General features: G+C 27.8%; 1 protein-coding gene across 5 annotated transcripts in view; it reads left to right on the top strand.

Annotated features, from left to right (window-relative positions):
- Positions 1 to 7,502, top strand: part of LOC132919425 (monocarboxylate transporter 10) — a 329,301-nt gene extending 321,799 nt beyond the window's left edge. For all 5 annotated transcript variants that reach the window (XM_060981015.1, XM_060981017.1, XM_060981016.1 and 2 more), the window contains 2 exons: positions 2,319 to 2,700; positions 6,346 to 7,502. In XM_060981015.1, coding sequence (XP_060836998.1) covers positions 2,319 to 2,700; positions 6,346 to 7,016 — 1,053 coding nt within the window. In that variant the 3' untranslated portion in view covers positions 7,017 to 7,502. The remainder of the gene's footprint in view (positions 1 to 2,318; positions 2,701 to 6,345) is intronic.
- The last annotated feature ends 17,682 nt before the right edge of the window (positions 7,503 to 25,184 follow it).

Here is a 25,184-nt window from a genome sequence, read left to right as displayed (position 1 = left end):
ACACACACATAGCTACCACACTACGGTGCTACTAACAAAACATTAAATAACGACTTGACGGTGATGTTGGTTATCAATTTCATGCATGCATTCTGTACAGCTACACGGTAGTCGAGTTTTTCTTATGTGTTTTGTTTCTTCACTTGTTTATTCGAGTATTATAATGTATTCTTTGCACACGCGCGTGTGATAAAAACGTTCAAATCGAATACACAAAATTATAATCGCTATCACATTCCGTTTCGACTCGAAGCAAAATACGTACCACAACTGTTGAAGCACAGGTACATTTACACCAAATTTTACGTTTTTTTTTCATATAAATACGAGTAATATTAATTAAAAGATAAATTCATTGATATATTAAATATATCACATTGGTTTAAGTTACATTTTATAATATATATAATATAATATATTATACTGAAATAAACAAATAGCTGTTAGCCATCGATTATAATGCTGTACTTGTAACGCCGGCGTATAATTACGATAAAAAAAAATAACGATTATTAAATAATAATAAATAGACGTAAAAACTTTATTAATTATGTCATGATTATATTCAAAGTAGTTTTAAATGGTGCAGCCTTAGGCGTAGTGATATTTAGTTAAAATAGGGTATAAAATATGTAAAATAAAGGGTTTAGACGGCGAGAAAATTGACGAAATGTTCAATAAAGTAAAATTTAAATAATTAAGTAACGAGCCTTAAACCACAAGTAGATACTATTTGACAGGTCAAATTAAATAAAATGCTAAAGTAGTCCAAAATACTGTCAAGCACTATGAAATGAACCGAAATAAATTATAGCAGCGAGACGAGCGCTTAAAAATAATAGAAGTTTTATATTTAGGCGCAATTAAGTGATAAAAACAAGATAAAAGTAAAGTTTTCCATCGTGTCACCGCCATACAACTATACTGGATTTATGCGCACTCGTTCGTCAGCTTAATATAAAAAAGGATTAGTCGTGCAGTTGTTTTATGGGCTTTTATAACGCTCAAGCTATTTGTTCGGTTTACGACTGTGGATTTCAAACGCATAAAATCATTTTTGATTGCGAAATACCCGGAGTGCAATGAGTTCATCTACACACACACACATTATATTATATATGCTGCATAAATGTGGAAATGTATACAAGTATTACAAGCTATATACAGCCAATATCGTTAAAATTATAAACTGCCTCCCCTGTAACCTACAATCTTGATGCGGGATAGGAAAAGGCGATTATTAATTCTATCTCGTAGGCGTACCTTTGATTGCAGATACGGCGACGATGAATACGAGATCAACTTAACATTAATTTTATTATTTTGAGAAAATATTACTACGCATTATTAAACGGGACCAATGAATTCCTGCGGCGAAAAACATTAACCCGAGACCACATAGAGTACTATACTATAATGAGTGTGTGTGTGTGTGTGTGTGTACAGAAGTAGTATATGATATTATGTCCTAGTTGTAGTAGCGGAGCAATATAAACGACCGAAGCGTAGTAGTAAAGCACTCGACCGAGTGTATAGAGTCGTGTGCATATAATATAATATACGTGTATAGTATAAAGGATAAACATGATATAAATCTCGTAAAGTATTTCGCGATCGTTTCGGTTTTAATGGACTCCGGAAAATATATTATTATGTATAGTCGTATGTGTCCCGTCGTTTAATACGTTTCCACGTTACTAGTACTCTTAATTATACAATATATAGTTCATAATATTAAGTATTATTATTACTGCGCGCCTGTGTGGTAGTGGCATGTCTGCAGCGCCCCACTCGACCAAAACACAAGGACCGATAGTTTCTCCGATCAACTTGTCATGAATTCAGCGTACCTATATAAAAAATGTTCAACTTAAATAATAAATGTGTGCGTGTGTATGTCTGTGTGTTTGTACACGTCGGTTATACCAAGTCTAGTATTGATTTAAAATAATTTCTTTTTCACGTAATCGGTCACTAGAAACGAAACGTTTCAGCTGACGAAAGACGACCGTTGTTGAAAAACTGACTCAAAAATTATACTGTGTTCGGCGTAGGCATCTGCTCGAACAAATGCCACAAATGAAAAAAATTAGGGCGACGACCGTAGCAACAAAAAAATACGATAAAATACGTCGGTTAGAATACGAGTTATGATGTGTGTCGGGGTTCCGTGTCAAGGCACGCGCGCCTGAGAACTCGTCTGTGGCGCGGTACCTACGTGCCCGAAGACACACTTCGAGTGTGTACACACTCGAAAAACAAAATGCTCCGACCAAAAAATAACGACCGGCGGTTATTGACGTTGACCGATTTTTCAGGCTCACCAGGCCGAAGAGGACGGACTCGGCGATTCGGCGCTGACGCTGCAGGTGCACATGGGACTCGCGTGGACCGTGGGTTGCGTGGCGTTCGGGCTGATCGTCGTTCGGAACTCGGTGGAGTGTCGGATCGCCAGACAGTACTTGTGCCAGGCGTCCGTGTTCATGTGCGGCGTGTCCATACTGGCGCTGACTACGGTCCGCGGCGACCGACAGGGGTATGTCATGTTCGCCTGGGTGTACGGCATGTTCTGCGGTGGGTACCATTACTCGCTCAAGATGTACACGTACGAGCGGGTCCGGGCGCGGAACTTTGCCCGCACCTGGGGATTCGTCCAGTGCTCGCAGGCCATACCAATCGCCCTCGGAGTGCCCATATCCGGTAAGTCATATATTATATAGGTACATATTTTTTATATTATATACACTATATAATTCTGCAACAACAAACGGAAAACAAATTGCATGCGAACGATCGAGAGTAGTGATGAGTGTTCTGGATTTCGGTCACTTGACACGATACAGTTATAGAGCAGAGGAGCAGAGGATTTATAATATTACGATTATAGACACGTCCCGGGATCTACGGTCGATCTCGTGTTTCTTAATAATTCTGGTTTCGGTTCTAAAAACAGATTCTCTACATACAGCGCATAGATGCGTATACGTCAGTCAGAGGTCGCATAAATCATTTTCGCATCGAACATTGCTGTTATTATTATTAATAATACACGAGCATATCCGATGCCGTTCATTATAATATTTGACCGCGCGTCATAAAATTTTACGACTGTGAAGTCATATTTTAAAAAAAATAAAAAAAAGGTATCTATTCGCGATCTAATGACGTAGTAAATACGAACCATACACATATACAGTATACACGGATGCGTGTGGTATATAATATCATTGGGTTATTGGTATAATACTCGCGTAAATCTAGTCCTCGAACACCGTTCGTAACATTACCGCGTGTTACCGCGCACTTGCTCGCATTTGTTATAATAATATATTCCGCACAGCGTCTATATATGGCAATATTCACATATATAATATAATAAATATATACATATATATATATATATATATATATGGAATCACGTGTAATGTTAGCCATCGTAATATCGTAATAACGCACCACAGCTGAGTTTGGGTTGAACGCATCGATTCGGGTACGCAGAACACAAAAACGTATAATTTTGCGATAATATGGTAATTTTACTTCGAACATTTGGCGCGGGTGAACGTACATATATATATATATAATATATAACGTCCGCGTAAGTAGAATCGAATGCGCTTCTAGAACAAAAAAAATCCATTAATTTACCTGTAGCTTGGAATATGTGGCTTCAACTTTTATGGTTAATTTAGTAATTGGTATAATTACAGATTTTAAAATGTTTAATAGTTCTAGTTTTGTAGAGTTTAAAAATATGACGTGGTAATAAAAAAATATTATATATTTTATACCACTTTATGATGGTATTATTAAAACACGATCCTACATTCATAAACCCTTTACAATTTCCAAATAATAACAAATAAGCCTTTTCCACTTTACGTGCAGTTACATAATATTATCATGGATTTCTGCATAATATTGTTTAAGTTAGTTCTAACATATACGAATCTAAAAGTCAAACTTCGTTTATCACTTAAATCTGTACTCTCAGACATTTCAGTAGTAAATAAAACATCATTGAGACCATCATCGACCCACATAATTGAATGTTTGTGTAGAATAATATTTTAAACGGTTTGATCCGTTTTTATAGGTTACATATTTTTGACAAATATTTTTGGTGTAATTTCTGTTTAAGTATGTTGAGTGATATAGCGTGTTTGTTTTTTTTTTAAATTGTATGTATTGAACAAGAGTATTCTTTCTTGATAAAATGGTATGACACTCTGTTTACGCGAATTTAACACCATCACGAGCCATTGAATTTCTTTTGAGATTAATTTTAAGCGTGAATTTTTTAGTACAAATGACATATATATAAGTGATAAAAATTAAAGTATGTTATAAAAAATCTTAAAAAGATATACGTTAACAAAAATAAAAATAAATTAATTTAAATTCTTTAAGTACTCGGGACATAGATGTGTAATGTACGGTCAAATACACACAATGTTAAAATATATCATCCAACGGTTTGATTTTATATTAATTTTTGGTTTTTTTTTTCAAAAAATAAGTTAAATTCTAGCTAAGCCAGTGTTTTCCAAAATATTTTAATTTAATATAAAAAATTGTATTATGAGATGCAAAAATAGAATATTAGGATACATTTTTTATTTGAAAAAGAAAAACCTCAAACGTATTACACAATTCACGCAACTAATGTGACTATTATAGCGTGTAACTATTATCCTGATGATTTTGTACCTATCTGCAATATTTACATTGTTATTTCATAAAACCTATTCCTGCTACAATAACTCTTTTCAAAAATGTAACGCTTACCCTGTGCAAGCTAATACTATATAGTACATACCCATCTTGTACAGTAGCCGTCGGTAATTTTAAGCAATAGACAACAAGTTTAGAATTTATTATACCTACCAGTTGCAATAAAAAAAAAAAATAATAGTGGTTGGGTTCTACCTATCTAAAATATTATTATCTCAAATAATAAAACAAATACGTAAATACAAATGAAATTTATTATAGTTTTTTCTAGAGTAATAAATTCAAATTATTATAATCTTCACCCTCCCTCCCGTCTATTAAACTTGTTTATACATTATGCACAATTAATTTTCAGTTTATTTTTTGATTATAGCTGATACCGTCCTAGTATCCGATATGAACTCGAATTCCACCATAATGCTATACAATTGTAATATTAAAGATATCTTTTAAAAATTAATTGATCAAATACGGTGACAGATCAAACATATAATTTGGTGTTGAGGAAATATATCGGTGATTCTTGAAAAATTGCTTGAATGCGCGGAGAAAATAATATATTCGGTGACTAGTGAATTTGTGTGTAAATTTGACGTATTCTATAATGTATTAAAGGAGACACATTATTAAATAACCGATGGCTCATATCTAGCTGATGTAATGAATTGTACACATAAATCTGGCAAAAAATATCTACTTCATACAGACTTCTATGAATGACACAAAGTGGTTAATTATTAATTAGCTCATCAAAAGTAAATGTTATGATATTTTTCGGACAATAGATGATTTTTTCTCTCTGAAAATAACATTTATATTATTTATTTGGACAAGGCTATTTTGGAATACGTTATTTTAATGCAACGTGATTTACCCTTTTTAACAAAAGTTGTAAGTATCACTCTGTTAAAATATAATTGGGTAATCACCGGTTTAGGTACTCTTTTAATTCATTTTTATGGCTTCTAAGTCAATTTAAATCACAACGAGGTGTCGTTGAAAATTTTGTGAACCTTGTATGCATGTATAAATTAAAATATGTTTCAGATATAAGATTATTTTTTTTCTTCTTTAGATGGGGTAATTTAGTAGCCTTTGCCATTAAATTTTCGTTGTTTCATTTTAAATAAAATAGATTACGAATAACCTTACATTTTACAGTTTAAAATCACATTATTTTACATTTTTTACGTAGTTATAAATATAAAAATTGGTACATAAATTATAAATAATACAATTCTAAGATAGCACGAATGATGTAAGAGGCATCAAACAAAGCGGTGGTAGTAAAAATATGCGCGACGCCGACGTTATAGTTGCAGTTACGGTGGGGAGGAATGTGCGTGGACCACGGTGACGGATAAATTTAATTCACCTGTAGATGAGTTGATTTCTTTTGTTCCAAAAGTCTCCATTATTTTATGGCGTACTATCTGTTTATACATATTTCATTAGAAATACGTCTGTAATAAAGTTTAGGCCAAAAGTGAAAAAAGAGTAAAACTAACAAAACCGAGCAAAAACGAGCTTTTTCTGGTTTAAATAAAAAATACAAAACCAATTGAATTTGAAATTGAAATTGACACATTTTCTATTTTTTTTGAATTCTAGGCTACATCAACATTGGCTACGGTGCCAAGACGGGTTATTACTTCAGCTCGGCGTGCGTGTTGCTCGGCAGCCTGACCATGTTCTTCATTGACCTGCATCGGCGGAACGTGCAGAGGCACAAGCACAACGAGTCAGGTACGAAGAAGCTGTGCGTGTCTGACTCGTGTCCGCAGCGTCGGAGGCTGTCGTTCACCGTCGAACCCGAGGAAGTGGTGGTGATGGAACCCCCTTTAAACATGCAGGGCGTCGGACTCATCGGCAGTGGAAGCGGTGGCGGCGGTGGTTTGGGGTTGTTGATGGGCGGCGGTGGGGGCGGAAGTGGTGGAAGTAGCGGTAGCGGCGGTGGCGGAGGTGGACCCAACGACAAGCCGGAGCTGACGTGCATTTCCGAAGAGGGTATCGCCGACATGGATCTGCCCGACAACCTGCTCGACGACCTCGACTACATCGGCGATTGCATCACGTCGTGCAACAAGGTGGAAAACTACTTGATGCTGAGCGAGTTCGAGAACAACCTGATCGCCGAGATGCCGGTCATCATGGACCGGAAGGGCCGCAGGTGGTCGTTAGCCAAACAGGCGGAAGAGGAGACGCCCAGGGGCGGCAAGTGGCGTCTGGTCGCCGGACATAACAGCAGGATGATCACGGTCATCGATGAGGCGTCCGTGTAAAACGACCGCTCGTAATAATATTTTATATTCATATGTTGTATTATTATTATTATTTTTTTTTTATTATTATTATTGTTGAATATGTGTTCATTTTATTATTATTATTTTTTTGTTTACTATTATATTCTTTTATTTAATTAAATTGCAAAATGACACAGTTTATATTTCTGTGGTCGGCATTACTCAAATGTTTGTGGCGATCATTTTTGTAATCAAAAATAGAATATATTTAAAATGGATGTACAACGAACGGAAAACTGTTGACGTTATCGGACTTTTTTAATTGTATAAAATTATTTTTTTATTTGTACATGTATAATACAGTAGCGAGTAGTTGTCCAAACTAAATATATTTGTCCCTTAAATTAAAATTTTTATATTTAATCGATATCGGATATCTATTAGATATCTATACTACGATAATATTATATAGAAATGCATTGACGTCATATTAATATATTTATATTATATTATTATTTCAACGAATTTGCTTGGTTTCGATTTTATCCTATTATATAAAACGACATTACTACTTATAATAATATCGTACAATTATTGTATAAAATAATTTAATTACATAATAATGATATAGTACTATTATGTGTCATTGGCTGAATCTGTGATCTAACTAATTTATTACTGTTATTTGTAAAAAAATATTTTTGCTTACGATTATACGATTAGTTGAATTCGATACAATTTTCCATAACTTCAATGGTAATATTATATTGTACAATATACTTTTTTTTACTACTTAATAATAATAACACTACTAAAACGTGACACATAAACGTATTATATGAATTGTAAAAAACAAATACAAGCGCCAACGTCACATTTACGCATTTGATATTATTTTACATAAAACTTTAGTAATATGTAAATGCGATTTAGTAGAACATATATTATGATATTTGTTATAGAGTATTTTTATGGTTCTCGTTCATTATTTTTTTTCTACCAAAGCTTAGTTCTCAAATAATGCCTACATTCTGTATGATATTTAACAATATTTTTAATTTAAAACTGTTAATCAAAAAACTTCGTCAATACGATTAACGATATCGATACGTCTATATTATTAAGCGAAAAGTTCAATAGTAAGACTTATTGAAATTAAAACATCTAACCATTTTTTTCTGTTAAAGTAAGTATACTTCAATATTTCACAACCAAAATCGCTTTGTACGTTTAATGGGTACTGTTTAATTGTTGTGAAACTTTATACGGTTTTAAAAACGTCATTACTTCTATAGTTGCCAATAGTTCATACGATAAATTACAGATTAATTATAAATCAAAAAATGTATGTGAACGAAAATCAAAATTCAACGTTTAAAAAAAACACAATTTATAATTAAAAAATAAAAAACCTTATTAACTTATTTAAATTTATCAATGAAAAAAAAAAACGTTATAGGTATAATCTATTATTCTGTTATAATTATGTCAGCATGTATTCAATAAACACGACTTTACATACCAATACAAAAAATATTAATAATAACCAAAACATATAATTACCAAAAAACTAGAACTTTTATTAATTTTACTTTTTAAATTAATATTTGCATTTAAATTATAGTGATATGAAATTCATAATGTAAAATGATATTTTTGAATGGAATTATTAATAAAATCTAATATATATATGTCACTACCATTACAATATTTATAGGTGATTTAAATAACTCATATACAGAGGTACCTATTCATTATTTTTTTTATAGTTAATAAATGTAGAAAAAGATCGAATCGTCTTCATTATATTTGTATAATAACATAACATTATCATATTATCAATAACTATTAAGATAATGATGTTTTTATCGTACCTATATGTTATAAATAACATTAAAAAACTTATTTTGAAATTCGTTCCTTATGTGTAATTTAAATTATTTATTTTGTTATTATTGCTTACTACATACATCTTATATAAGAACCTATGTGCAATTTTATTTAGCAAAATGTATTTTTTGTATAGATAATATTTTATAGTAATATTTTTCTTATCGCAAATATAATATTATTAAAATTTAACTATTTTAGAAATAAATAAATTTAAGACAAACAATATCCCAAGATTAATTTAATTTTTACAGACGCGAGAAAGAAAATGACGGATATATATGCACACAAAATGTGTATTAAAAAGTCTAAATGGTCTCTAAGTATAAAAGTATACTGTATGTTCGAATCGAAGTGATGCAAGTCTTAAGACACGGTTCATTCTAGACTGATCTTAGCAATTTAAATTCAAATTAAAAACTATTTATTTATTAGTCTATAGGCTCATATATATCATGTCGATATTACGTCCGCAAATGTATGTGTCACATTACTATGTAGTCAAATGACAATAACTCTTGGCAAGCACTTAACTCGCCAGCTTCTTGATGATATTAACTTAAATGTAGTTGTGTATATTTAGTGTTTTGCTTTAGTTATTAAGCATTGCATTTTGAATAATTTGAATTAGATAATAAATATGTCGTCATAATGTTATTATTATTGTAGTAACCATTTTATATATAATTGTAACGTAATGTCGAAAGTTATTTTGTTTTTTTATATTTGTCGTTATAACAAAAAGAATTGGTTATGGATAATGTTTTATTATTAATGTCGTGTGATTATGTCGCGTGAACACGCTGTTTATTGTGATAACGTCTATTTAAAATTGAAGTTGAATAAAATTTGTACTGTACAATTATTATTTTAAATCGTATATTATGTACTTTGTTATCCCACGTGATACATAATATCGCTAATATAACGTTTTCTCATAGTTATAATTTATAATTAACACATAAACTTTTGTACAAGTTTTAGTCTACTTAATACGTTTGGAATCAAATGTTATTCGATTGCCTCCAATAATGCGAAAAAAAAATGAATAAATAAATCATACATAATCGAGTGGTAGAATACCGGTTCTAGTCTAAGCATAAGAGCTTAGTATTACGCAGCACCTAATAATTACAAATTATAATGAATCATAAATGTTTTAAGTACGTTCTTAAAAATATAAATTATTTCAACAACTGAAAAAAATTATAAACTGCCTATTTATGAATGTACCGTGCCCAAAATTATTTTTACCATAAAAAAAAAAATAGTTAAATATAAACCAAATGATAATTTATTTTTTATTTTTATTATAATTATAAGTGAGTAACACATTTTAATTAATACAATAGTATATAACATCACAGTAAATAGTTATAATAATAAATTATTACAATAATAATAATATGTAATTATAGACCTTTATATATAACCTTCTTCGATAAAAATAAATCAATAAAACCCGAAATTTAATTGGTAGAGGAACACAATGTAAAAATGATGAAGAACTACTTATATATAACACGGGACCAGAAACAAATGTATTTTCTTTAAACAGTGCCTATTGATTAGATTATGGCAAATTGTTGAGAATAATTCAGGAGAAACAATATCACTATTAAATAAGTTGTTTGAAATACTATATCCATATAACTGTATTATTTTCTTTATCCAACCCACATAATATTATTATTATTATTATTTATTATACTGTCATTCTTATAGTAAGAAACTTGTAAATTGATTGAGAAAAACGACTCAAAGTAAAACTAATATATTTGTGACCATTAAATTAAAATTTCAAATAATTAGTATTGATTAATCTCTCATAAATTTATTTAACTCTTTATTGTATATCATTTTAGTTATTTGTAATTTAAAAATTCACTAAGGTTAATTATTGTTTCTATAAATTCAACAAGTTTCATACAAAATGGTATTGTTAAATTACCTTAATTTAGTAACATATCAGAATTTTTTGTTTTTTTTTTTAAATTTGGTATGTTTTGTAATCTATTCATTTCATATGGTATAATTGTTATTTATTGCATCATCTCTCAATGGTGTAATTATATTTTTCTGCTTTCTTAAGGTTTCTATCTCGGTAAAATATTATATCATTTGTACACGATTTAGTTTTGTCTTTTTTATATAGCTCTTATAAATACTCAAATGTTTCGTTGAAAAACGTTTAAAATAGATGAAAACCCATTATGTCATACCTCTACTGAATTATTGATCTTTTTATCCGTATAATCATCAATACAATATATAATAGTGATCTATTCCAAATTGTTCTAAAATATTTAAAACGTTGAATATTTTCATTTTCAACATCTGGTCAAGTTAGTAGGCTTCTGATCTAAAGTCAAAACAGTGTTTATTTTATTGTATTTATTATTTTTCACATGTTGGACTTTGAAAAAATAATATTTTTATGTTAAATTTGATAAAAAAAAAAATTGATAAGATATGCAGTTTAATTAGAACAGAAAACTTGATATAACTGATATTAATTAGTAATTAATAATTAGTATGAAAATTTCAACTCCTTCCGTGCTTATATGGATTTGGGAAAGTTTGAGAAATGAATTGTTTCGCTATTCATGGTGTTTATTCAACATATTAATCCTCCTGTGAATGCTATCCGCTGATAATAACATTAATATAACTAGTGTTTGAATTTGGCTAATTGTTATTACAACTCAACGCATATTGTATCAAACATTTACTCAGCGCAACACCCTTAGCTGGGTTGTGGGGATTCTCTACCCCATACCTATCATATATTTTACACATGCTTGCATTCATGACTGAACTTTTCGGTAACTTTCTCTAATTATTCTGATACAGGTATTATACTGGTTTTAATATCATTCAGCAGATTTCAGCACGGAGTGTTTATAAAAAATATTTCATCGTGAATCGCGACAACAGTACTAACCCAATTTAAACTTAATCATTTAAATAATGCATAGATGTCCTGGGTTAGTATCTTACTATTCTAACATAAGTACTGTATGTATACACATCTATTATTATCTGCTTTTTATTTTTTTTATTCTTCAAGCGTTAATTTGAGTTTTCTTTTATCATAAGATAGTTTTTTCATTATAAATTTCCGTTGACTTTCCTTAATTTTCTTTTAAGCCATAAAACATAACATTTTTAAATCAGAAATCGTTGTGATGGTCCGTTAGGTTTCAATAGTAACGGATCGTCTAAGCTTAAAATACTTACAACTATTTAACTACTTAAAAATATTATAAAATATTTTGGTTTGGAATATGAAATTAAAAATATATTATGACGTAGTCATTCAAAAAGTAAAAAACATAAAAAAGAACGATAATAAAAGTAAAAAATAATATATATTTTTACAAAAATGTTGATTTGTAATAAATTACTTATACCTACTATAATCTAAAAAAAAATATTCCAAAAATGTAATATTTACATTTAAAATAAAAATAAAACAAAAATAAATAAATACTAAGTATTTTATAATGTTATTGTGTATAATAAATAACGTTATATGAAAAAAATATTGATAATTTATTCACATACTTTATTTATTTAATAATTTCAAATTAATGCTTTTAATTTAAATTTAAAAAAAAATGTATAATAAAATATCATATAAATATGTACATGCAAATGAATTTTAGTAAGTGTAACTAAACAAAATTAATTTGTTATTACTTATTATTTAGTTTTTACGGAAAAAAAAATTCAATTTATAAAATATAACTAAAATAATATTAGCAATGACGTAATGTCGATAAGTTGATCCAAATGGTGACATATTTGTATTAAACTCGTGATTGTTCGTGTTGCCGCTGAACTTACTTTTGTTTATTTATTAAAATGTGTATTAATTTAACCCTATAACTGCATGCAGAATTCTATAATAGCAAATTGTTACTGTAACTGGCATTCCGATCTAATATTATTGAGTTTAAAATAATGTGTAGGTATTGAGTTATATTAGAAAATATATTTCCTATGTGTAATGGTTGCGTTAATATCTAAAACATATTAAAAATTATACAATAGGATTTTGATTTCTCTGCCTAGAACTGATTTTAACGTTCGTTTTACTTGTTTTTCTACAGTTCATCATCGATTATTATAACCTTTTATAACGTGTATTTATATTAAAAATTATAATTAATATCATATATTATAACCTGGACTAAACATAAAAATGTTTACCCACTGTTTTATGTAAATAACCGTTCCCATTTTTACCCACATTCAGTGACCCTAAATAAATTCACAAATATTATTACATTTTTCCCAATAAAATCAGCAGGTACTTTAAAAGTGCCACTCCATATTCCTTAGTATTTAATAATTAAATTACAGTAATTTTGATTGAGACATATTTCAATATTTATCAGGTCCCTCAATAATATAAAATACACTCATTTATTGATAATATTATATCAATTTACTGAAGTCGTTGGTTAACAGGACAGTAAGACAGTCCACTATTGATTTTTCACAAATTAGTAATTACAATTTTTCCAAGATAAGTATAATATTATTTAAGTTGACAACTAGTAAGTAATATTATATTGAAAAAAATATATATTTTACTTTTAATCCTCTTCCACGGCTTAAAAACTATTGTGACGTTTTCTGTATAATCCGACCACCGCCACCATCGCCATAACTGACGACATCTATTGGAAATCGCTATGGGAGTGCCTCATGATATAATACTTTAATCATAATTACTTTATTCACGCGCCACGAATCAGCACGATCGTCTACCGCGAAGCTTTTGAAATAATCTTGGCCGTTTATACATTAAATATGTGCATAATACGCATAGGTATAATATTAATATATTATACGTGTTAGGTACACGTTGAGATGTACAGGTTAAACAGCCCGTTTAAGACAACAAAAAATATTACTGAAGCTAATAAAATATATCTTAATTATTTAATACACTATGTATAATAATTATATAGGTACTGTGTGTGTAAAAATCGGTCCATATTTAAAATATTTAATAGTTAATGATATCATTAAATTAATCCTAAATAAATATACTATAGCTGTATATGATTATATTGTTGTACAAGAGAAACATTGGATTCCCTAATATTATGCATATTTGTTTACTGTTGAAAACTGCTAATTAGTTTACGAACCTTTTTGTGTATACAATCTGTTGTTTTTATTTTTATATTACCATAAAATTACGTTTGTATTTAAAACATGTGGGTGAAGATAATGTATAGACGTAAAGACGAACATTTTATGGATCTTTTGGTCCAATATAATGTACGGTTATTCGAGAACACTCTAATGAACCAATAGCGGATAAACTAGTAAAAACATAGAAGTTTAAGACATCGACGCAAACCGAGCCTGTGGTTTTGGGTGGAAGACTAAATGGGATATCGTCTAGCCTTCCCAGCGCAAAACTATTGTTATTATTCGATGATGACCGTTAGCATTATCACTGCGAAAAATAATCGAAGAATATTGTGGCTACCACTCACAGATCCTGCATTCCTGCCTATTATGGATGGCTCCAGCTAGACTGAGATTACATTGATTCGGGGCTAAAGGTTATCCCATATGAAACTCCAATTATTGGGGTACTAAAATTGTACCCATGTTTAAATAAATAATAGCATTCTTAAAATATTTTCTAATTTAGTGATAGATATAGTTATTCAAAAACAGAGGTGCATAATACTTGCGTTTCAGTTATCACTTATTTATATACAAAATATATCAGTGTTAATAGAAAAAAAAATACATTTACAATACGAATATTCGTTATTTTAATAATTATTATAATTATTCGATCTACCTATATATATATATATATATATATGCAGTGCTTTATATTAATTGGAGTTTAAAAGAAAGTTTTTATAAAATTTAATGGTGAAATATATTTTTATTTCTGTAATAGTATTTAATGGTATTAATAATATTATAGTTTAAGCCGTTTAAGGTAAATATGTACTATTGTACTTAATATTAATCTGGAATAACTTTAAGATGTCTTCAATAAATTGATAATCAATGAATTGATATCCAAACTTAACACTGTTAATTAAATACAAATTATTCGAACAACTACTCGAAGATATACTGATTGATTAACAACCATAGCAGAACAAAATACGGTTCCTGGCGCGCCTCCAAAATCGCATTTGGAGATATTAAATAATGACATGATAAACACAATGTTTTCGGAAAAATTAAAAAACCGATTATGAAATACATTTAGTGATGAGGTTGACACAAATGACACACAGTCTCTGTTCAGAATCATTTTTCGAATACAATTATATACTATTGAATTTAAATTTTACAAATTTATACAATACTACAATTAATGACTCACTGAATGCCTATTAACTGTATAATAAAATGATAAAAATAATTTTTCTATTTTTTTTTGTTTTTCACAATAATTATTTTTAAGAAAATAACTGAATATTTTACATTTTATTCACTAAAGTATGGATTAGATCCAATTTACTACCAGAGCCCACTTTTAAAGTTTAAGTGGTTCACTTTTTATCAATTTATATGGTATATTCAATGATACTATCTCAAGGTGGTACAACGTTCGTATTTATTTGAATGCCTAGAAGCATCTGATAAATATTCAACAATTAAAAAGAAAAAGAACAATCTGATAAAATACATTTCTCAAAGAGGTATACTTGAATAATAATATTATTGACAAGTTAAATTATTAAGTTTTAGTAATCTCCAATCGATAACTTTGAGAGTTTATTTGTGAAACAATATAATTTATATATTGTAGGTAACTTTTCTCATTGAATTTTATACAAGAATAAAATTACTTAAATAATAATATTATATTGATTTAAATATGTTCAACAACAGTACTGTTTGTAAATATGCTCGCGATTCTCACACAACAACAAAATAAAATGATTAAAATCTTGTTTTAAATCAACTAACAAAAACGAACATTATTTAAAACGTCTTTTCTTATACTTTCTACCTACTGCAAATTCAAACTGTGTGATATAATTGTTTGAAATCAATTTTCCTCTTGTAAAAAAAAACAAGTATAGAGTTTTAGAATATTCATTCTTATAGACTTGGTATGATTGTGGAGAAAAAAACCATAATTTCAAAAATATTATAAACAATGTAGTATTCCCGTAACTTGAAATATCATAAGTTGTACCAATATATTTAGTATAATACCTCTTCTTTTAGTAAAGGACATATATAATTAATTAAAATACGTTTATAGTATGATAATTTATCATTTCATAAATTTTTTATAATAGAAATTCATTTTTGGACGATTAAATGATTTTTATTCTATGTAAAAATATACAGCTTATAAATCATTTAAATCCATATTAATAAATAAATCTATATTCAATATAAGTATATATATAAATGCATAGCATGATCATCATCATTATCATTCTAATGATTTTATGTACATACATAAAATTTAAGTTTTTGTTATTTCAATAGATTATTTGAAACTAAAATAAAATACTTTAATATTTCCAATATATCTTTTCTATTTTAGTTGTTTACTATCAAATACCAATAAATACCACTTTAGATATTATTATACTACAGTGGATAATTTTGCTTCAATTGGCATATACTATCTTAATTGAAAAATATTACAATAAAAATGCAAAAATTATATCAGATTTATAAATGATAAATATTTAAAATTATATCTTACTTTTCTCCTGTTATAACATCCAAAATGTCCACATACAAAATATCTGCAATACTTGATGCTAATGTTTTACCATCGTCCATCACACAAACAACTTAAATCTCGAGTTTGGCCAATCCCATCTACTAAATTTTGAAAAATAAAAATAAACGATTTAATTTTTGATTAAAGGATGACATTATTCAAATATAATTTATTATTCTAAATACAAATTACTGAAACGTCTGAATTGTAAACAATAAAATAATTAAGTTAAAATAATATATCAAAACCATAATTCAATAGAGGAACTGTGTTATTATTATCTGCATTGCTCTCTTTGCGAATACCTCAAACTTAAATAAAATAAGATTAAAAGTCTAACAGGCAACAATATACAATAATTTGAAGTGCATTTAATTGTATTAATGTTATCTAGTAATATAATATAAAATAAATTCTATATTTTAGTAATTGATTTTTGTGATTTTTGCGATATACTTTTTTTTTACTTTTCATTTGGGAGGCAACGTTGCGCATACAACACATGATTCTTATACTAATTAAATCGAAAGGTACGCGCTTTGACTTGTGAAGTTAATGAAGAGTAACCACGCGCACCCACTTGCTATATAATATTAAACTCCTTCGCACAATTCTTGCACTGTCAGTTGTAGCGGGACACATTAAACCAATATTTGCAATTAATTTTGTCCGTGATAGAGAATAAGTAAATATTTGTTCATTTTACGTGCATTGAACTTGCTCTACATTGAAATTAATATCCTTTTTATACTAAAATATATATAAAAAAAAGTTTGTTTTTCAATAAAAAATTATACAACGAACATTAATAAAGTAATTTTTAAATTAAGGTTTCAATTACATTGTTGAAAAATACTTCTTAAATATTAGCATAAATTATTACAAATAATTAACTTGAATAGTTAATGGTGAAAAAATGTCAATTAACTACCTATTTATTTTCACGTCCACATTTAAAAACTTTTTTTAATATCGATGTAAATATAAAATATAACCAGCCATTTTTAAGATACTGTATGTGTATATTTTAGCTAGTTTTTACTCTTTATTTTTCGTAATTTAATCACTGACCTGTCACTACAACAGCCTTCTAACGCTGGATCAATAAAGTTATAAATAATAAATTATATACACCATCCGTAATAATATGGTAAGACTACGCTTAATAACTATTATTTAATACAATATTATTTTTTTAAATGTTTAAGGGTCACAAAAAAACACAAATATTATTTGTTGTGTTCAGCATTTCGTACAACGCCATCTACTAAACGAATATTCTCTTACAATATAATATCATAGCTTCTCGCCAGATCGTGTAACATAAGTTTAGTAGGTAAAGAACTTACTATTTCATTTTTTTAGAAAATAAAGACTGCATTTTCTAAATTTCCGCTCTATGTATTAATATGCGTAAGTCGATTCCAAAATGGTTCACCGATGTCCGAAAAAAATCTTCTGACTTATGAATTATTGTGTTTTAGTGTGTCGTTTAATACATTTCAATAATATTATATTGAAGAATTAAAACTAATAAAAATAATTTCAAAAAAAATGAATTTAAGTTTAAGCTTTTATTCTGGTTTATTTCACATAAATCGTATCATTTAACGTATCGTAAAGTAACTATTTCAGTATGAGCATATAATATTATTTAAAGTCATATAACCTAACAGTGCCTAAATAATACATTTCGAGAATAAAATCATATATATGTCTATAACTTGAAATGCAAGTAGCTTTCGCAAATAAAATATTACTATTAATTATTTCAATAAACATAATAATATAATATTAGCATTATTACTTAAAGTTTCACCATTGGGAAACTGTTTTTTTCATGTATGTCACGTAATTTATTATTTTTTTTTATTAGCACGCATGCTTATTGCAACACTAATTTACAGACGGTATGTCAAATAAATAAAGTTAAAAAAAAAAAACGTATTATACCTAATACACTATTTAGTTAATTTTCTGTTGTATTAAGATTATCCACTTATAGGCACCATTTAACAAAAAAAAAAAAAAATTCAAATAATCTCAAATTTATCTTAACGCTCAACTTGCTTTGATATACTTTTATCATTACACAAGTTAAAGTTTTTAATAGAATATCGAATGGCCTATTAAATAATTTAAGACTTTTAGTGAAGTTAGTAAACTCAAGTTTGTCTATTTTCTTCGTATATATTTTAATGACAAAAACTTTCAAAGTAAACAGGTAAGACAATAAGACACAGGCAGCAACATAGTACGTAGGATTTTATTTCTGGTAAGATTTTCTTTTTTTTTTTTATCAAAGACTGATCTCAAAAAATTCTATGACTGTACGTATACTATTTTATGTGGTCTTCAATTTCGCTAGGAATATAAGTGCTGTTATAAGTAAAAAAAATATATTTTTAAAAATACATTTTATGAATCTTAACATAATAATATAATGTAATATGATATATATATTATTTTTACTACTATTAAATCTTCACCTATACAATGTTAGTAAGTATTAAATAATAATATAAAATAAAAATCAATTTAAAAAAAAATTCTATTCAAATGTGTAGCACAAAAAGGATACCGAATTGGCACGTTAAATGAACTCATTCATATCTTGTGAATGTAAAATCATTAGTGTTACACGACATTGATATTCATATCAAAGTTAAAATTCGGTGATTTTTTTTTAAATCGATGATGAATTATTGTTATTTATTAACTTGTAACATTAAATATAGTGATATTGGAAAACAACGTAAAGTAATTATTGCACTATTAAACAACATATTATTTAATAATATTACCTCAATTTTGTCTATGTAGTAAATTGTACGTACCACATATTAATTGCTTGTAAATAGTAAACTATGAACTTATGTATACTAAAAATAACGTTTTTTTCAAATACCTGAACTTTAATATTCAAACACTAAACAATATCGGCTAATCAGTCAAATCGATCAATAATATTTGCCTTTTAATTAAATACTTTTTGTATCTCTTTTTTAAGTGGTATACTATAGAAATATTTTGGTTTTTAAAGCAAACATATCGATACTCGTATAAACCTATAGACAATATATATTACCTACCTAGGTAGTATTAAAGTGATCAAAAATTTATATTTCTGTAAAATGTTTATTATTTCTTTAATAATTACACGTTTTTTTATAATGATAATATAATATTTTATCATTATAATATATCAAACCGACGAAGCGCGAAGTATATTTACAATAATTCTCACAGGCAATTTAATTCAATGTAGTATTTAGTCACGTTATCTGCAGGATATAAGCTTAAAAAATGTAAAAGCTCAAGTAAAATGTTAATAGATGTTTTGTGTTTATTACGATTTTATCATCTGAACATCTAGATTGACGAAAGTCGATTATTTCCGTGCTAGAGGTGTGGACAAGGCATCACGATTAAATGGTTTTTTGTTTTATAATTTCCGTATTATTAATACGCTTTCGGGGGAGGCGATGTGCGTGCTCTAAATGTTTAATGTGACCTTTTTATCGAATAAGCAATTGACTTTATTTCACATAAATTTATATTTTATCGTGCATAATTATTTACCATACTTTGCGCACAAACATTTTCCGTCTGTAAAACGAAGATATTATATTAATATCGTATATAGGTACATGATAATTATTTTAAAGCTACATCAATCAGTTAATGTACGAAAATCAATAGTTTTCTTATGAAATGACAATAATACGTATATCTTTATTAGCGGACGCGCGCACAAATACCTAATAATAATCGGCATAATACTCGCGTATCGTAACATTTCAACATCGTCAGGTCCTGAAAACTGTGGAACAATATAGTTTTCTGTTCGGCATTAATTGAAGCTAGTACAAAATGTTCGCAATGCTCTAAAATATTATCGTTATTATCGCCGTACAGTGCGTTGCTTATCAGAGTGAAAATAATTTATCAGAGTCATTTATACTTATTTGATCATCGTATCGCGTTAAATGTTATATGATATATATATATATTGGTTCGTTCAGCGCAGGGGGAAACAAATTACCTACGTGATGTGCTTATTTAGCACTCTTCTCCGAAACAGTGCGTATTTTTTTATTTTTTTTTTTTTAGTAATTGCATTGTGTAAAAAAGACGTTTCCACTTTATGTACTTGATGTACGGGATATATTCTGTATAATAGACTAAAAACTCGTACACGCGACACGAACGGAGTTCGTACGCAAAGTGAACAACACATATTATTATATATTGTGGATAAAGACGAGATCACGAAATGGATACGTAACGATACATTTTCCATATACATTACATAATTTTTTTTAACAAAATAATATATACAAAATAAAGCAAAATATTATTTCAATTGTATTATACGTATCTATGTATTCTTAATATACTTATGTAATTTACACTATTCACTTGATTTTAATTTAATTTAATTTAATCATAATTTATTTTATAAATATCGGTCAACACATGAACACTGCATGTCTCATCTTGTCTCTATAATGTGACCTGTTCTCAAATATAAACTTACATTTATTATTTTTTTTCTGAATGTATCCTGGAGTTATATTGATTTTACTATTCTATGTGCCTTTTTTCGTTTAACACTTTTTTTGAGACAGAAATAAAGTTCAAAAAGTTTCACGGAATACCTACATATAAATTGTCAATTGAACATAGATTTTGTTTTAAACAACTTATTTTTTGAATTTCTCAGTAGTTTTCAAGAAATTCATGAAAAACAATTTTAAAATCAATTCGTATCCAAAACGTGTGGAGCAAACAATTTTTCAATATTTCAGTAAAAGCTAATTTCCACTAAAAATATTTTTCGAGACAAAAATTTAATTAAATTGGTTCAAACATAATAATCTAAATAATCCAATACATTCGTCAAATTTTATAATTCACTATTTTATTTATCTGTAAATTATATAATTAAATTATTTTATTTTATTTTAATGAAGGTTATTTGCCCAATACACATAAAATAATGTCATCGAAACAACAATTATTTAATATTATCTTAATAGGTGTGACACATAATCATTTCTTAGACAATATTATAGGAAAAATTCTAAGAGTGAGAGTATTTTTTATATCGCACGAAAATTATTTTGACGTCACATCTAGTCAATTGTAAGTAGATTATAGATCACGTTAAAAACCATTTGCCTATTCGTAATTTTTTTTTTTTTTTTACTTATATAGTCTGAAACATATATACGTGTACCTATACCTCCTTTACGATTTAATTGATAACACTAATCTAAGCAAAATTATTCAACCACGATCACAATTCACTTATATAATATAAACTACAGTTTCAATGTAATATGTAACCATGGCAACGTAAACGCAGAGTCTACCGGTGGATCATCTCGGGGGAGCTGTCTGTTTGAATTTACGGAGGATTCTCGTTCGGAAGGAATAATAATAGAAAGACTCTGGAAGATTAAAAGGAAACCTAAATATATATATATATATATACCTATATATAATACATAAACATAAAGTGTAAACCTATATAATATATATATATATGTGTATAGGAAGAGAGATATTATAACACAGTACGTGATATTACATTTACATGTAAGCTGATTTTTAAATTGTTTTATATCAAAAGTATGAGCTATTACGTGGCTTTGTTTTTAATTTATCTTCTTTAGTTGACTAAATGATAACCATACTACACTTTACCAGTCACTTTCAACGTATTCATTTATACTATACAATACACGAGTTTGATTGATATCAAAACGGAGATTTATCCTACATGTTTGAATTAAATAAAATGTCATAATGTAATAATATTTCCAAAATACTTTTAAAAAACCACATTATTATTTCCCAAACAAGTTTTAATACAGCTGTATTTATTTTCAATTTTTTATTTTTTAAGTGTACGACTATCAATATTAGTCTTTACGTGTATTGTAAGAACGTTGTTACACACAGAAAATATAGCAAAAGAAAAAATGCTGTTTACTTATTTAACTAGCCATTATTTTCAGTCCGTACGAGAAAAAAAATTGATAAAACTCTAGAGACTACTTCATAACGAATAATATATAACCACAACAGGGTGTATTATTATTATCATTTCTTTAGAATTTTTAGACCATACCAAATATGACCCGAAAAAAACATTTGATATAAAAAAAATATGTAAATACGAGTTATATCGTCTCATCAGAAAGTAATAGAAATTCTAAAATTTGAACGGATCCCGTGAATATATTAATATACCTCTATACGGGTATTTGGTATATCTACCTACTATAAAATTGTCAATCGATTGACAGTACATATTTTATATGACTTATCGAAATATAAAAATATTATATGAACCTAATATAATATAATGATAGGGCGTTGAGACAAACGTCGTTTTAAAACCAATATTAAAATACCTATTTATGTATATTATATGTATAATAGTTGCATCGTAGGTACTTGGTTTTCTCCGTGCCGTATTTATTTCAAATATATCACACAGCGTAAACCATTTCGCATGTGCTGAATTATACAGCGTAAACTCTTGAAAATAAATATCACTGTTTGCGATGCATCAGATAATATTATGTTATTAGGTAGGTATACGCAATGCAATAATTAATTAACTACATAAATTGTGATTATTGTGTTTTTATGTCATACTATACGCGGGTGAGTTATTTACACGGAAAATAACAGCAGGCATTATACAGAATGTGTTTCACCTTTCACTTTTTTTTTTTTTTATCTAATTACAAGTTTTGAAATACAATTTTTTTTGTTAACTGTCATAATTTGAAATATCTATTTGTACGTACAATAAAATATTTGTAAGTATTTTAAGAGTTGAATTTTTACTGATCAAAATTTAAAGCATATGAGTACACACGCACACAACCATTTATGATAGTATTGAAATACTTATTTAACTAGTCATTATTTTCAGTCCATACAAGAAAAAAATTTAATAAAACTCCAGAGACTAATTCACAACGAATAATAATACATAACCAACAGGGTATATTATTATTATTATTATCCATTTATGATTTTTAGACCACGTCTAAACGTCAACGTCTCACCGTTATAAGATAATAACATGCCAATTAATATATTATTAATAAATTATTACTATAATTTTTCGCTGCTTTTATTATAATACGTGTACAACAAACTATTTACAAAACTACTGTGAGTTGTACGAAATAACCTATTGGCCGTACGTCGAATTCGAAACTATTAGTTGTATTTTTTTTTATTATTATGATACGTATACAAACGTATAACTAAATTCGAATCATTATTTGTTTATTTATCAAAAATTTGTATATATGCCATACTGGTAAAATAAATATATACAAAAATTCAATAATTTTTGTTATTTTATTGTATCTTAATGCCAACGAACATTGGTACATCGAATCTCGTGATAAAAGAAAATGCTTTTAGTATTCAAGAAAGATATAATCAATTATATAATAATGTAATACTATTTAAAATCTTTAAATTTTTAAAGTCGGGTTGTGCAATTCACTGTACAAGCGTTAAAATATACATTATACATTTATGTATACTATTGAGTGTAGTGCATAATATATAACATTAAGTATGGAATAAAAATACTCTATAGCAAAAAACTACAGTTATTGCCAACGGTGTTTATCTAGTTATAACTAAAAATTTAAAAGAGTTGTAAATATAATCATGGATGTCAATCGTTCAACATTTAATGACTATCAACTCTATTTTTTTTATTAAATTGGTAATAATAATATGTTTCTGAATAAAAATAAAAATAAAACTTAACAAAAAAATATATCAACCCATTAAAAGAAGGGTAATATTAGCATAATTTAAAACATATTTTTAGTATGTTTAGTGTTTACATTGTAGTTAGTTAAAAAATTGTAGAAATATGTAAGTATGTGTGTTATTTATTATATTCTACAATTATATAGTGGAATACATTAGGAAATAATAGTATACCAATCAACATAATATACGTCATTATGATATCATTCAGTTCAAGTATTATTAGTTTATTATCCATAGAGAAAAAAAATAATTAATGAATAAAAATATATTTGATTAACCTGAAAATCTTACACACATATGTCATATTATTCATATCCGTAGTGCTATGGGACCAATTTCCAATACTATATAATGGCGGTTCGTCTTGCAATTTTTCGTAGTATTTATTTATAAATTATTGTGATAACTGTTATGATAACAATAACAATAATAATAATATTATCATGATGGATGTTTAGTGGATGGACCGCGTTGCCGTCGTGGTGGACATGAGCTGCTGATTAAATCCCGTGTGTACACAATACCGATAATGATTTTCGGCGTTAATTATTATTATTATTATTATTATTGTTTGGTTTTAAGGTCGCGTTAGTATTTTACTATATAACACCTCAATGTATAATATAATAACCACAACACACTATGAACGAATACTGCTGAATAGATACTATAGCTGTGCAATATACAATAATGTCATAATGCCATAATCACGCCCATAATATAACAACAATAATAATATTGTATCG

The sequence above is a fragment of the Rhopalosiphum padi genome, chromosome 2 (assembly GCF_020882245.1).
Source record: "Rhopalosiphum padi isolate XX-2018 chromosome 2, ASM2088224v1, whole genome shotgun sequence".
Lineage (NCBI taxonomy): Eukaryota > Metazoa > Arthropoda > Insecta > Hemiptera > Aphididae > Rhopalosiphum > Rhopalosiphum padi.
The sequence above is the reverse complement of the archived record's forward strand: the minus strand, read 5'-3'. Positions and strand labels throughout refer to the sequence as shown.